The sequence below is a fragment of the Mytilus galloprovincialis genome, chromosome 2, assembly GCF_965363235.1.
Source record: "Mytilus galloprovincialis chromosome 2, xbMytGall1.hap1.1, whole genome shotgun sequence".
Taxonomy (NCBI): Eukaryota; Metazoa; Mollusca; class Bivalvia; order Mytilida; family Mytilidae; genus Mytilus; species Mytilus galloprovincialis.
In genome coordinates, this window is record NC_134839.1 from 27,414,509 (window position 1) to 27,431,175 (window position 16,667).

The following is a 16,667-nucleotide window of genomic DNA, read 5'->3' on the forward strand; positions in this document are numbered from 1 at the left end:
CAACATTTATCTGCTCTGAAATTTTTAGATGAATCGGACAACACGTTGTTGGGTTGCTGACCCTGAATTGTTAGTTTTAAGGAAATTTTGCTGTTTTTGGTCATTATCTTGAATATTATTACTGATAGAGATAAACTGTAAACAACAATAATGTTCAGCAAAGTAAGATTTACAAATAAGTCAACATGACCAAAATGGTCAATTGACCCCCTTAGGAGTTATTGTTCTTTATAGTCAATTTTTAACAATTTTCATAAAATTTATACATTTTTACTAACATTTTCCACTGAAACTAATGGGCCAAGTTCATTATAGATAGAGATAATTTTTAGCAGGAAGAATGTTCAGTAAAGTAAGATGTACAAACACATCACCATCACCAAAACACAATTTTGTCATGAATCCATCTGCTTCCTTTAATATTCACATAGACCAAGGTCAGCGACACAGGCTCTTTAGAGCCTCTAGTTGTTTTGATGTTATTTTGTTATTCTCGTGGGATTTTGTCTGATGCGTGGTCCGTTTCTGTGTGTGTTACATTTTAGTGTTGTGTCGTTGTTCTCCTCTTATATTTAATGCGTTTCTCTCGGTTTTAGTTTGTTACCCCGATTTTGTTTTTTGTCCATGGATTTATGAGTTTTGAACAGCGGTATACTACTGTTGCCTTTATTTAGTTTATGTTCTTTCTGATTTTTGTAAAATAAATTCCTTTTTATGCATTTTGGCAATTTGCTTGGTTTTTATTGTTGACTGGTGATATTAAGGGGAGATAACTGCTTGCACAAATCGGCAAAAAAACCACAGCTTCGTACTGAAAATAAATTGACGTTTGCGTATCCAAGATTTTATAGCCTAAATATTCATATAAGTGTTTGTCTTAATGAAGGCTCCATTAACCTTAAATTCAGCCCATCATTTTTAGTTTCCACTAAAATATTTAGATTTTTCGATCAGGAGACTTGACAATTTTCACACAAACTTCAAGTTTGAAGATAAAATACTTTGATTTGATGTATAAGTTTTGACGAGTAAAACTATGTATATTCAAGATCATTTAAATCAATAACCTTTTTATTACGACAGTGGTATTTAGTGAGTAAAAATGAGATTTGTCTCATCCGTAATTTTACTGAATTTTCACGGTCACGTGACTCTACTGTTACTGATAGACTTGGGGTCAAACTGTGACCTGCTTTCCAACTGCTATTGTATTAAAATTGATTATTGAGGTAGGGTTTATTTTATTCTATTTCATTATTCGAATATATACTGATTTCAGCAAGTCGACATGTAGGCTCCTTAGTTACGAAATGTCAACTTAAAATTTGACACTAGATCACAATAAAAACATGTTAATCAAAAATGGCAAATGATTGGTTTGAGAATTAAACAGATTTTTTTCTAGCGATTATTCACAAAATGTTCCATCCAAGCTACAGATTTATGTAGAATGGTTGAGCTTTATTTAACAAGGTGTAAAAAAAAACAACAGCCACACACACAGCATACTTACCCTCGCTTCAGTTTTTTAATGACTGTATTTGTCCTATTAGAATCGAAATAATTCATGGAAGCCATAGATTGTTGGAAATTTACACATAGCCTGGGCCGTGATATTCGTTAATTTTATCTCTTGCTAACGCTCAGGATAAAATTCGAATATCAAGACCCAGGCCATGTGTAAATTTCCAACAATCTATGGTTTTCATGAATTATATCTGAAGTGACAAATATTTCATGCATATACAGGACGAGAACAAATTAACAATAAAAACAATAAGTAGGTTCTGTAAAAGGGGTGTCCGGGTTTAATTTCCTCAGGAAATGATGATATATTGGATAGGAACATGAATTTAGCCTTGTAGCAGGTCACTTACAGACTCATCATAGATTTTTTACCAGGGTTATTTGTGTTGCACTCTCTTTACACGAGGCATCGGATTATAGTCCGCGTTCTGACCGGAAGTGACTGCATATGTGTAAATCACGCACAACCAAACGGACGTCCCACTATAACGCGGGGCTTACTGCCAGTCAGAGGAAGACTATTTGTGACCATATTTCTTTTCCCCAGTCATCCTTGGTACTGAGTTTGAATTATTAATTTGCATCTCCAAATTCGCAGTGAGGCCTTAAATGCATTATCTAACGAACAAATATTATCAACAATTTTGCAGATCAATCAACCATTAGCATAATGCAGATATATATAGATACAACATGGCATTTTTCTCATCAGAACCCTAATTAGCCCTTGGTCATGATATCAGCCCGAGTGATGATTTTGACCATGTTCTGATAAGGGTACCATTATTTTCTATAAGTATATGATAAATATATATATCTAGATTATTGTAATGTACTTGAACATAAACATGCTAATAAACATCCCACTGCAATTGTTTGCACCTTTCCTAAGTCAGGAATCTGATGTTCAGTGGTTGTCGTTTGTTTTTGTGGTTCATAAGTGTTTCTCGTTTCTCGTTTCTCGTTTTTTTATATAGATTACACCGTTGGTTTTCCAGTTTGAATGGTTTTACACTTGTAACTTTTGGGGCCCTTTATAGCTTGCTGTTCAGTGTGAGCCATGGCTCCGTGTTGAAGAACGTACCTTGACCTATAATGGTTTATATCTATTAACTGTGACTTTGATGGAGAGTTGTCTCATTGACACTCATACCACATCTTCCTTCGTCTATATATAAGCATATAAACAATTGGAAAGCAGTTAAAAGAAAAAAGGACATCGATTTCAACTATTTATTTCTCATCACAGGAATTCCTGATCAATTGGTCTTCGTATACCACGTGGTTGTATTCGGAACTAACATAGAGTTGCATTTATCTTCGGTACAACAGAAATGACAAGAAAAGGCATACGGATTTTTCACCACTCCATAGCGTTTACAATAATCTAGATCGGCCGACTCTGTTATCCATTTCTTTTCACATGTAGCTAAGTCAACACATCTGAAACAAAAGTATAATTTATTAAACTCTGATATCAATAGCTATTTAAAACAATGACCACATTTCCGATACATTTCTGAACAATAACCAAACATCTGAGGCATTCAATCTGTCTACATTGATAAAGTATCCTATGAGACAAGTAAATAAACTAAAGAGATCAAAGCAACAATGTTTTATACATAAACATTGTTGCATATGATACGACGCTATAATAGCTATAAATTTGCTTAAAGTATGCAAGAAATCATCAATCATTTTTTCAAAGTATAAGGTGTTCACACTTAATCTTTTGGGCGTGTACCTTTTAATTTCAGTCTGTCAACACAACTCAATCAATAGAAATATTTTTCTTTGAACTCGCTTGTAGAATCCTTGTGTGTTCTTAGATCGGTACTAATTTTCTTAAGTCTTTTTGTTTGTGGTATTTTGTGCTCTGTGTCAATGTTACAAATCATTAGTATTTATTATTGTTTTTATAGTTTGGTCGTATCTGAACTGTCATCCTTTTAACTCAATGACTTCACTGACCCATGGTTTAGGTAAGATTGAGCGACTGGTGAAATGTTATAAACCGCATCATTCTATATCTGTCTGTCCCATATCAGTAGTCCTAAATTGAAATGTCGTTTTCTTTGTCCTTCAAATCTGTTTTTTTTTTGTATATCGTATTGTACCTAACTTTTGAATTGTTTAACATTTTATCATTTTGTGCTATTTATAGATCATTTATCGATTACTATACAGTATGCTTTTAACTTCTCAATGAAGGCCACACGATGATCTACAATTTCTAATATCTGAATCATTGGTAATAAAGGAGAATTAACTTATTGGGGAAATCTCTTATTATGAATAATATTTTTATATCGTGAAGTTTATTTCTAAGTATTTATTGTTAGATTGTGAGGCTCATTGTATAACTATTCAAAAATTATGTTCTGCAAACGATATGAAAGTTCACACAAAGATCACATGATTTTAGACAATATGTTGGCTGTAACATTTTAAAACAAATATGAAAAAGCAGATGTGGTTTGATTGCCAATTAGATAACCCTTCACAAGTGATCTAATAAGACAGCAATTAATCATTTTAGGTCACCTTAACAATAAACAAAGCACATACCACATAGTCAGCGTCAAAAGGCCCGACATGACAAATATAAAGCTATCCAATCAAGACATACCGTATCCAAGACAGCATAAACATTAATTAACGAAGGAGTACAAACCTTTTGAAAACATCAACATTGCCTTGGTCATCCTGTACGATATCTGTCATGCAGTAATTTTCTCCAGTTTTACAGGTGTGTGATAAATCTCTTCCTATTTGCCTACTACTGCATGGAACTGGTAGAGACGTATCTCCACATATATGACACGTCCTTGGACCTACATGTATGACATACAATAAACAATAAACCCAATGTGGTTGTGAAATAATATTTGATGAATAAACATAGGTTTACCTTTTGAATAGCAAGAATTATTTGTCTGTTGTAAAGATTATAATGACAGCAATGTGTCTTAATATACTTAAACGTAATATTTCAATCCGTAATTACGTTCAGGTTTGTTGCAGGAATAGAATTTAATAAGAACTTAATATATGATGAGTTTATTTACAACCGCTGGGTCGATGCCACTGCTGGTGGAGTTTAAATTCCCCGAGGGTACCACAAGCCAAGTAGTCAGTATTCTGTGCTGACATGAGTTATCATTGATATGGTCATATTTATAAATTAACTGTTTACCAAACTTTTGATTTTTTGAAATACTAAGATTTTTATACCTCAGGAATAGACTACCTTAGCTGTATTTGGCAAAACTTTTAGGAATTTTGGTCCTCAATGCTCTTCAACTTCGTACTTCATTTGGCCTTTTTACCTTTTGTGGATTCGAACGTCACCGATGAGTCTTTGTAGACGAAACGCGCGTCTGGCGTAAATACAACATTTAATCCTGGTATCTATAATGAGTTTATCATCTTGATTTTCTTGATAGAGGATTGCTGTTACAAGGAAGCTATTAAACCGAGACTTCCAAATGGTGAAGTTGAAACCACTCCTTTGGGAATTTTACAGACGCCATCACGAGTTGGTCAACCGTTACGGAAATTTTGTTTCACAGAAGATATCGAATTTGTTCCTAATTTAATAACTACATTCATGTTCCCTCTACACGAAAGCGACCAACCAAATTAAACTATTTATCGGGTTTTCAAGAACATGAGCAACACGAAGGGTGCCACTTTTAAAGAAGGATTTGCTTACATTTCCGGAGCACCTGAGATCACCTGCACTTTTTGGTGAGGTTCATGTTGCTTAGTCTTTTGTTTTCTATATTGTGTTTTGTGTAATATCATTTGTCTGTTTGTCTTTTTATTATTTTTTAGCCATGGCGTGGTCAGTTCATTTTCAATCTATGAGTTTGGATATCCCTCTGGTATCTTTCGTCCCTCTCTATAATAATATTGCAATGGTAGCACTGCATTATACACATTAACGTTTTATAATATATGTTTATGTACATAAACTTTATAAAAATGCGGAATATTCTGGAAACAGTTAACTGAAAGAGTCTTTGGACGATATATCCGTCATGTTGACACTGTTGTGAATATCAATAAAATGAGAGATAAAAATGAGGAGTAATTGGTGTTCAAATAAAAAGATAAATTTCACATGAATATCATCACGATAAAATTACTCTGATATGAATAAGAACCATGCTTGTAGAGCGCCGAAACACTGAGCCTAGTTATTAACGTGGTTGTTTACTGGTTTTTATTGAAATCAAGGTTTCTTCATCTTTAATTGTCCATAGAATGTTTTTCAGACTGTTGAAATAGCTTTTTTTTGTGTTCAAGTTGTTTTTAAATTGCTTTCTGTCGGTTCCTCATCGACACATGGATTTAATTCCCCTTATGAACTTTCCAAATTTTTTTTTATTTAGCATGCGAACAAATATTATTAAAAGAGGTAAACAATTGTTCTCCAACTGGTTTGTCAAATATGTATAACATGTAAAACTGCCCAAAAGGCAAGTATAGTTTATCTGGAATACTTTCTACAAAACATAAGAAATTAACAGTATCTAGCTGTAGTCAATTGTAACTTTCATTTGTGTTTTAAGTTAATAATAAGCATCATTTTCTTCTTTTGAATTGATTTTTCTGATAACTCTATATTCTATATGTGATTGCTTTAAACCAGCGACTTCAGTATGTATACTAAAGAAATTTATCCTGTTGAACTTACTTTAAATAAAACTAATAGTAACAATGACCACTGCCCGTTCCTCGATCTTGATATCTATATCATTAACGGAAAGCTTAATACCAACATTTATGATAAAAAAGATGACTTTTCATTTCCTATCGTAAATTATCCCTTTTTAGAAAGTGACGTTCCCTTGTCACCATCTTACGGTGTTTATATATCTCAACTTGTATGATTCGCTCGTGTATGGGACAACGTTTTAGATTTTAACGAGAGAAATTTATGTATTTCTGAAAATTATTACACCAGGGTTTCGATATAACAAACTAATAAAAAAAATTACTAAATCGGTACAAGGACATCATTCGTAAATATAGCTCAACATGCAGACTTCTTATACGTTCAGGTATTACACATCCAATCTTTAATGGCAATGTTCTTTATAAAGCACAAAAATGTCATTATTCACCTCAGAGGCTAACAAAACCTTTAAATAGACTTATTAAGAAGGGATATAGTTACGATACTGTTGTCATGTCATTAAAGATTGCATATTTTGGCTTTAATATTGATTCACTTATAAGGTCTTTGCATCGGAACTAAACATATTTATATAAAAACCAGTTGTTGGAGTGACATGGGTTATGTTCTTCTCATATATGTTATGATGGTATGATACTAAAACCCTAACGGGAGGGATTGTACCTGATATGCATATGATGAAGACATAATCTTTCAATCAGTTTAATTGAAGTCTGGAGCTGGCATGTCAGTTAACTGTAGTCTGTTGTTATTTATGTATTATTGTCATTTAATGTTTATTTTCTTTTGTTCTGAAATCAGACTCGGACTTCTCCTGAACTGAATTTTAATGTGTGTATTGTTATGCGTTTACTTTTCTATAGTGGCTAGCTATATATATAGGGGTATAGGGGGAGGGTTAAGATCTTATAAACATTTCAAACCCCGCCGCATTTTGTGCGCCTGTCCCAAGTCAGGAGCCTCTGGCCTTTGTTAGTCTTGTATTATTTTTATTTTTGTTTCTTGTGTATAACTTGGAGTTAAGTATGGCGTTTATTATCACTAAACTAGTAAATATATGTGTGTAGGGTCCAGCCGAAGGACGCCTCCGGGTTCGGGAATTTCTCGCTGCATTGAAGACTATTGATGACCGTCTGCTGTTGTCTGTTCTATGGTCGGGTCGTTGTCTCTTTGACACATTCCCCATTTCAATTCTCAATTTTATTGCAAACGAAACAGCTCTTCACAAGAGATCAAATCACACAGAAATTAACAACTTCAGATCACCTTACATGCGCATCTGGTGCAAGAAAATTGGTACCGTTAATGTTATTACTACCACTGGGTCGATGCCTCTGCTGGTGGACTATTAGTCCCCGAGGGTATCACCAGCCCAGTAGCCAGTACTTCGGTACTGGCATGAAAATACAGATTTTTTGTGTTATTAAAATTTGCTGTTACAAAATATTAGAAATTATTTTAAATTAAGGAATGTATCTCCCTCATGCATAGCTCTGATTCCTTTCACGGATTTGGCTATACTTTTTGGACCTTTTGAATTGTAGCTCTTCATCTTTTATATAAGCTTTGGATTTCAAATATTTTGACCACGAGCATCACTGAAGAGACATGTATTGTCGAAATGCGCATCTGGTGCAAGAAAATTGGTACCGTTAATGTTATTACAGTATTCCACAATGAACAAAGTCCATACAGCATACACATTCTTGAAATAACAAATACAAAACAATTAGAACGAGACAACTGTCGGCCTAATTAATGCGTAAAACGAAATGAATGTTACAAAAAAAAACCCCCGAAAACCAATGAAATATAGAATTTGGTCAGGGACATACATAATGTGGCGGGGTTAATTTAGTTTGAATGCGTCAACCCTCCTCTAACATGGGACAGTGGTGTAACAGTTCAAACCAAGAACACACTATCAAAGCATGATAAAAAAGGCTTAACACATCAAATGGATTTAACTATAAATATGTCTTTTTTGGTCAGGACAACTGTTCCAATGTTTCACTTCTGTCCTTTTTCGACTTTGAGAGGTCCTACTGAAGTCAATCCTGTTTTGGCTTGAACTCATAGAATCTACATAGATTTATTTTCATTTTCATTCTAGAATGTTTGGTAAAAAACCATGATACCGTCGTAATGTTTGAACAACATACCTGAATTTACAACTGCCTGTACTGTTGTGGCTGTGAAAACAATTAAATCATTTATTATTGGAACAGATTTAAATTAAGTTACAGTATCTTATATTTAAATAATTGATCTAAATGCAACTATCATCATAAAGATGAAAAACTGCATGGATTAATAGTTACATATATTTCTCTATTGAAAACGATTTAATATACAATCTCACTAGAAAATATGATGATAATATTCGAAAGCATGAAAGACCGTGAAAAAGTAGATTATGTTTTACAATTACGTTCACGATTTGGCTGACCGAACTGATTTGTCTATGTTTCAACTCACTAATGACATGCTTTCGTTATCGTAGTTTTAAATACCAGAGGAGATCTATAAATTTAGCAATTGTGTCCTAATCCCGATTGTGAAATTTAAGTTAAGGTGGTACCCAACACTTTCACTAAAATTAATTTGGCTCGTTTAATTTTGATAAAATTTTGACAAAGTATTTACTTTGACCCCTTGACAAAAATATAAAAATCGAAAAATTTTTAAACCAACCGTTTTGTCAGAAAAATTACACTGATTATATAGCAATTTGACAAACACCAATTTTGATCATTGAGAAGCTTAATAGTCCTTTTACAACACAACGTAATTAAAACGTTTAGCTGACTTTACAGAGTTATCTCCCTGTAGTGTTAGGTACCACCTTAACTGTCTAATGATGGGTGATACATTTATAACAGTATATGCTTACATGAAAACACACCCGCTCTTGCTACCACTTGGATTTCATCATTCAGTTTTATTAGTTACCTTAAATAGCATCATTTTAATTGATTGTTGAGATTTGAATTACGGCCACACCATATAAATTATGTTCCAACCGCGTATATCGATCAGGTAATGGCAAATCAAGCTAACATACAAAGTTTCAGGGAATCGAATAAACTAGGAACATCGATTAACTAATGATACCGTAGTTAGAATTCAAAATGCATATTGATTTAGCAAATATTCTTCAACAAATATTATTAAGATAGTTTAAGAACACTTACCTGTCACTGTGGTAGTTGTAGAAGAAGTTATCGTGGTAGGAGTTGTGGTAGGAGTTGTGGTGGTAAGGGTGGTCGTGGTGGGAGTTGTCGTTGTGGGAGTTGTGGTGGTAGGGGTTGTCGTAGGAGTTGTGGTATGGATTGTGGTGGTAGGGGTTGTGGTGGTAGGAGTTGTGATAGGAGTTTTAGTTGTAGTAGGAGTTGTGGTTGGCGTTGTAGTGGAAATAGTGGTTGTAGTTGTCGTGGTAGGAGTTGTGACAGCAGTATTAGGAGTTGTGCTTTGAGTTGTGGTAGAAGTTGTTGTGGTTGTTTCTATATGTTGAAAAAAAACACATGTTCGAAAGTCATAAATCGATTGAGAGAAATCAAACCCGGGTAACAAACTTAAACTGAGGGAATTAAATCAAATATATGCGGAAAACAACGAAACAACAGAAACACTAAAGTGCAACAAAAAACCAAACGACAATGCAACACACACGGTTAATATAATTATATTATCAAAACAAATCTTGTAATGTTACAGTACTTTAATTACCGACTTTCTATTTGTTGGTATTGGTGTCGTCTGTTTATTTTCCTTGGCATGTGAGTTCATAACCAATTTTGTAGATTCGTGTTGGTCATTCTTAAGGCCAAATCAATGCAATTTTCTGTATTACGGATTTTTTTTACTCCAAAAATTGGGGCAAGCGAGCGATTTGAAAATTTGAATACTTACAAATTATAATTTGCTAATTTTTTAGGCGAAGCTTGAAAAGTAAAGGCGAGCGATTAAAATTTGTTTTTTTGTAAACATCAAATAATATGTTTTGACAATATTGATCACAGTAAGATAGTTTAAAACTTGATTTACCACTTGTACTTTGACATTTCCTGAAATTAACCACTGCTGAAGTGTTTTTTCCCTGTTTACCAAGTAACAATTGAAAAAATATTTCAACTGCTTTAAATTCTCTACATTGAATTGTCAAAGATGTCTTTCCTTCTTCAATGCATGACGTAAAACTTGCAACTTGACGGCTGTCTTGCAAGAAGCAGAAACTTCTCATTCTTTCAGAACATCTGTGTTCACCTCCAGCGTTTTGGGGTTCGAGCTATTTGTTGATGTGTGTACATTTTTTAGTTTTTTGTGTTATTTGTTGGTTGTTTTTGTCTCTGTCGTTTTAGTTTTCTCATTTTTGCACTTTGTCTTTTTGGAACTTTGTATATGAATAAGATAGGTTATGAGTGTCAATGAGACAGTTTTCGATCCAATTATAATCAGGTTGGGAACAACTCCTCAATGTGATAAATATCTCTTTAATTAGGATACATTTCAGGTTATAAAGGTACATATTCATATTATTTGAAGAACTTTTTCCCAAAGAACTATCCAGTAGCTAGTATTATATGGTCAAGGTCAACACATGTCCAAGAATTTTGTAAAACTCCTCTTTAATGTTTCTTCTAAGTGGACCCCTCTTTTAGAAAAGTTGTTTTGAATATGATGTTTTCCCCTTTGAAGTGAACACATCTTTTTTTTTTCCTTTCTTTTCTACAACAGTAAAATAACCCCATGTCTGAAGGACAGTCCTTCATTTAGGAATTAGAGATTATTCATTTTAAGGGTTGTTCACAACCTGATAATGAATTTAAAGTTCGGCCTGTAACACTTGGCTTTGGCTCAAAATAAACAGCAACTGAAAAGAACCCCTTTAATGACTAGTGTAAAACAATTCAAACAGGAAACGATCTAATCTATATAAAAACGACGAAATACCTATTAACTAAACGAACAAATAAAATTACTAAACACCAGGCTCCATGCCTCAGGACAGGTGCACACACATGGATAGTCTTGTTCAGCCAGTAAACAATATTGCAGTTGAAGGCAGCACGTTTCCTTGTGAGTACTTAAGTATAACAACGAAAATCAGCATAAGCTGGGGACAATAAGTAAGGAAAAAAAACCCCGATGTTAATATGCTAAAATCGCTATTTTTAATGTTTACAAAAAAAAACCGGCTCGAAAAATGAACACGATTTTTTTTTCAGAAATTGGGAATATTAAAAAATAATCCGTTTAGGAAAATATGAGCGGCGGGGCCGTCGAACAAGGAATTAAATTAGTGTGGCCTTAGTTTTCTATGTAGAGATTTGTAGTTTGTCCTTTTGTTGTTTTTGCTATGGTATTGTATGTTTTAATTTGACTTGATTATACAAATGATTTTCGAAATTCCTCTTTGTATCTATTCCCTCTTTCTCGGTTACACCTAAGACCTTCGTAGTTGCCTTCCTTGCTGCATGTACAGCATTTAGAAGCATAGCTTAAAATGACAAAGTTTTGATATGTTACTAAAACTCTCAATACTGTCTGGGCAAAAAAATTGTTATCAACTGTGTAATGACAATGTGTTGGTTAGTTGGAATTAGATAACTATTGGCGAGTGTGGGTCTTGCGTTGCCTTCGGACCAAGGAAGTTTGTGTGTTGTTGTTTCTATTTTGGTAAAATTTTTGCTTATTTTTTACTTGATTAGTGATTTATATGTTTTTCACGGAATATTAAGAGTTAACATAAGCTAAAGTATAATGATATTTACCTTGGTTATGAAGTGAAAATTCCTTCACTGAAATAAAGGAAGTCTTCAGAATGGCAAAATGTTACTTTGAATGAAAGTTTATACTACATCTAAATTATATAAAACGACCTGATACAAGAATCCGATATCTTCTAAAAATACAGCCATAAAAAATTAATCTTAACGATGAACATTATTATGAAATGAACTTTTTACTTATAGCTATTGTAATAACTATACACACAATTCACTATTTTTCAAAATATAGTACAAAGAATATCAATCTGTATTATGTTTTGAAGTGAATAAACTCATCATAGATACCAGGATTATTTTTTTGTTTATTTACGACGACGCGCGTTTCGTCTACAAAAGACTCATCAGTGACGCTCGACTCTCAAAAAAATAAATAAAAAAGCAAAGCATTGAGAACTAAAAGTTCTAAACGTTTTGCCAAATACAGCTAAGGTGAGAGTTTATAAAAACAGATTATATTACAAAAAAATATATACTTATATTGAGGGATACTAGAAAAGATATATTTTGATATCTGACAATATTTTTTGTTATATCTTTGACAATATTGTTATTATATAAGTATCTTACGGTTTTCTCTATACTGTGTATAGTAAACCGTATCTTACGGTATTCTATGTACTTGACCTGATTGAAAGATGCTTATTTCATTTTACAATTTCAATGAGTTTTGACAGTACCTCTAACTTATCAGACATATTAACATGCTTTAACTTAAGATCATATGGAAGAAATACAAACCATGTTTACTGTACGAGACCAAAAATGTTACATTTACATACCTTCCATGAAAAATACACTTATGTTTGGCATAAAGACTTTGTGAGAATAAATAAATCCACACAAAATATAAATGAAAAAACCGTTATACCGGACGATAGACAAAACATAATAAATCACAAATCAAATTTCAACAAGTGTACTATAACCCGTTTTTCTTTTTACTCTCAAAATCTATCAGATAGTTAACAACGATATATCAAGGAATACTGATTTAGATATAACGTTCATATTTACGGGTGCCGTAAATGGTGCAGGAAATGCTTAACCTTTCAGAGCACCTGATTTCACTCCCGGTTTTTAGTGGCGTTTGTGTTGTTTCTTATTTATTATTTGTAACTGTTGATGTAAATGTCTTTTGGTTTGACGAGTCTTTGTTTACTCCTTTGTTTTGATTGTTATTGTCTTAGATTTATAATAGGAAAATATGTATCAATGATAAATATTGTATGAATGATAAATATTGTATTAATGATGAATAATGTATGAATGATAAATAATGTATTACGAATCATTATTAAGGACCCTAAACAAAAATGTGTACTAGTTCATTAACAATGGACGTCATCATAAACTCCTAAACTGAAAAATAAACTTAAATTGGAACAACATACAAAACTGACAAAGTCCAGAGGCTACCGGCTTTGGGGTGTCGCAGGTAAGACATGTTTAGTGCTATCTGAACCCCGTATTAAGTTAACAAAACACACAACAATACACATAGTAAATTCAGTTCAAAAGAAGTCGGATTTCCATTTCAGAACAAAAGTAACTAAGCCAAATGACGATTATAATAATTATATTTATAAATATGTAGTGCCTTAGTTTTGTACTTATTTCATTTCATCATGTAGTTGTCTACTTAGGGAGACCTTTTAAACAATCTATAAGTAGTGATACTCACATATATTTATTGAACAAATAGTGTTATCGCATATACAACCTTCGCCTTCAACATCTGTATACGACGAACAAGATGGTAATGCCTAAAGAAAAATGTTTCATGTAAATTTGTATAAAAAAAAACTCTATCTAACATCATTAGTTTTGAAAAAAAGCAGTTAACCCATGTCAAACATAGATAACAGGAACTTTGTCGATTACCACATACTGCCAAATTTATGGAGAATTTACACTTAGGCATGTCTTTTAGCTTTTAAATATTTCATCGTTGTATATAACATCACTCTGGTTAGATTTATATACGAAAGAGGGTTGCAATTCATTAATTAGAAGTTCACCTTAGTCCTGATTCGTTTTTAATTCTAATTTACAAAACAATTCAAGTTGGTTTCCTTGAAAAATGTTTTTGTCGATTACAGAAAACAACGATTTTTATATATTGGGGTTCGTGTTGCTTATTTTTAATTTTCTATGTTTTGTCTTACGTTCTTTTGTTTATCTTCTTTCATTGTTAGCCAAATGTTGTCAGTTAATTTTCGATTTATGAGTTTGACTTTCCCTCCGGTATCTTTCGTCCCTCTTTAGGTAAATCATAGTAAAATTGATATAAGGTATTTGACTCAGAAAATAAAAACATACTTACATTAAAAACAAGACATCTGCCTGTAGCCACTCCTTGATAATTCAGAATATGACAGTACATCTAAAACGTTAGCAGAGTTATTCAAATTATCTATAACATATAGGCAATATGTGCATTTAAATAGTATTTTGGTAGTTGGTATATCAAAATATTAAAATTCATAGCAAAGAGAGTTGATTTGATTTGAATTTTGGCGTTTTAACGACAGTTTAAAGCACCACATGTAGTCTATTTCGTTGCAGTCAGTTTTTATTGGTGGAGGAAGCCGGAGTACAAGGAGAAAACCACCGACCTTTGATATGAAACAAAGATCATTGAAGAACTATAAGAGCAAAATATGCATAATATGATTTATCGATTTAACAAAAGTATTTCCGCTGTAAAAGCAAGATGGTTATTTAATCTGCTTGACAGGACCTTCTCATAGAGCATGAATAGGCCCTATCTATTCCATGCAGTATCTAAGTAGAACAATTTAAAGGGAGTAAAATTGTGATGTGCTTTTCAAGAATAATAAAAATTGGATTTGCTTTTCTAGAATAATAAAAATTGAGATACGAATGTTTTTTATTCCAAGGTATTCAATTTTGAAAGACATATAAATTATTGACAATTAGATCTTTGAACATTTAACAAAACGTGTAAACGTATCCGTAAATAAAATCAACTCATTTCCGAATAAAAAAGTGTGACAAACATATCAGAAGAGTAACAAACTTATTATTAAACTCATTTCATTCCTACATTTTAACTGTATTTCATGGATTATGAATATATCACTTTTCATGGGAAAACATTGTCTATGATGCATGCAAAGCATCCATTATACCATACATAACCATTTGAGTCAATAAAGGTACTTACATCGCTACGGCATACCTCTTTGTCACACATATAGCCTGGTGCTAAAAACGCAAATGATCATAGAAGAATGTTTTTACTTCATAATTTAACATCAATGAATTCATGTGTAAACATTTTAAATAATATAAATTAAACAATCTTCATATGGATATATGATGTTACTTGAAAAATGTGTACGTCTGTTTTGTTTAGACCAGATCTCATAGTAAGCTTTGAACCAATTAGGTATATGAAAGGGGAGTTAAAGTTAAAAACAAAAACAAACAAATAATGTTTTTTGATGATAACATGAAGGTCTCCAAAGGCAAATGATTTTGTGTGAACTTAAAAAGAATCCTCTTTAAATAAAAGACAAAGGTTCAACTTTATTTAGCCTCACTCAGCTTATAATTGAGGGAAAGTGCTGAACAATTTACAAGTTTCATGATTTTTACTTTTCCTTGAATATAAAAGACTATTTTTCAAATTCATTGAAAGGTTCCATAAAAAAGGATATGGTAAAGGAGGGAAAAATAAACATTAATATTAATTGAATTCACATCTTTTAAATGATAATGTCAATAAAATTGTTTTACTTTACAATTGTTTTTTTTTCTGGCTGAAACACCATTTTAAAATACTAATGACTGTTTACTTAATATGTAATACAAAATAATTTCCATAAGTTTATATTTGTTTACACTTTTTTGTCAATATTATGAAATTTAATGCGACAGCAATACAGACCCTGGATGATGTAAACTTCCCACAAATATGTGTATAGTGTAATGGTGTATGGCATATGGTGAAATAGTAGAAGGTGTATGGTGTAATGGGAATGGTGTAATGGTGTAACGTGCGATCGGGAAAAGTGTGAATGAGTGGTATACGACATTTAAAACTGTGCAAAAAATTGATATGGACTGATTTTAAATTCAATACTTTAATTTTCAATATTGTGATCAAAGTTTTTTAAATGAATAATTTTGTAGTCACACGCTTTCTTTGAAATTAAGGTTCCACTTAAGTCAAAATATAGGACACTTCATAAACATCTAAACTTTGCCTTTTTTAACCTTTATTGAATAAAGTCTTAAACTATGAGAACATGTGTTCATTTAAACAAACTCAACATATGCACACTGTGTAAATGGTAAATACACTTAAAATTCTTATTAAAAATCGAGAGGCTTGCGAGACGACTTGCCGGTTTTGTGTAAAATTGGTATGGACGCATACTGATACATGTAATGCAGTGCAAGCTTATGTTGATTTGTCACATACATATATTTCTATAGAATAATTGTCCAATTTCTGTAATAAACCTTCGATATTCGTTCACCTAGATATCTGAAATTGACCGAAACTCGAAAATCAAACAAACTATGTCGTCTCGAATGCCTCTAATAGGCTTTACTGGTAAAGTTTTTATTTCTCGAGGGTATCACCAGTTTAGGAGTCGGTACTTCTGTGT

The 16,667-nt window shown here is 32.5% G+C and overlaps 1 protein-coding gene across 1 annotated transcript in view; it reads right to left on the reverse strand.

Annotated features, from left to right (window-relative positions):
- Positions 1-2,746: 2,746 nt before the first annotated feature.
- The window catches only part of LOC143063286 (uncharacterized), an 85,926-nt gene continuing 72,005 nt past the window's right edge, over positions 2,747-16,667 (reverse strand). Inside the window, exons 16-23 of the mRNA XM_076235341.1 lie at positions 15,215-15,255; positions 14,351-14,410; positions 13,709-13,790; positions 12,010-12,036; positions 9,430-9,738; positions 8,398-8,427; positions 4,205-4,364; positions 2,747-2,970 (exon numbers count right to left, since the gene is read on the reverse strand). Coding sequence (XP_076091456.1) covers positions 2,787-2,970; positions 4,205-4,364; positions 8,398-8,427; positions 9,430-9,738; positions 12,010-12,036; positions 13,709-13,790; positions 14,351-14,410; positions 15,215-15,255 — 893 coding nt within the window. The 3' untranslated portion in view covers positions 2,747-2,786. The remainder of the gene's footprint in view (positions 2,971-4,204; positions 4,365-8,397; positions 8,428-9,429; positions 9,739-12,009; positions 12,037-13,708; positions 13,791-14,350; positions 14,411-15,214; positions 15,256-16,667) is intronic.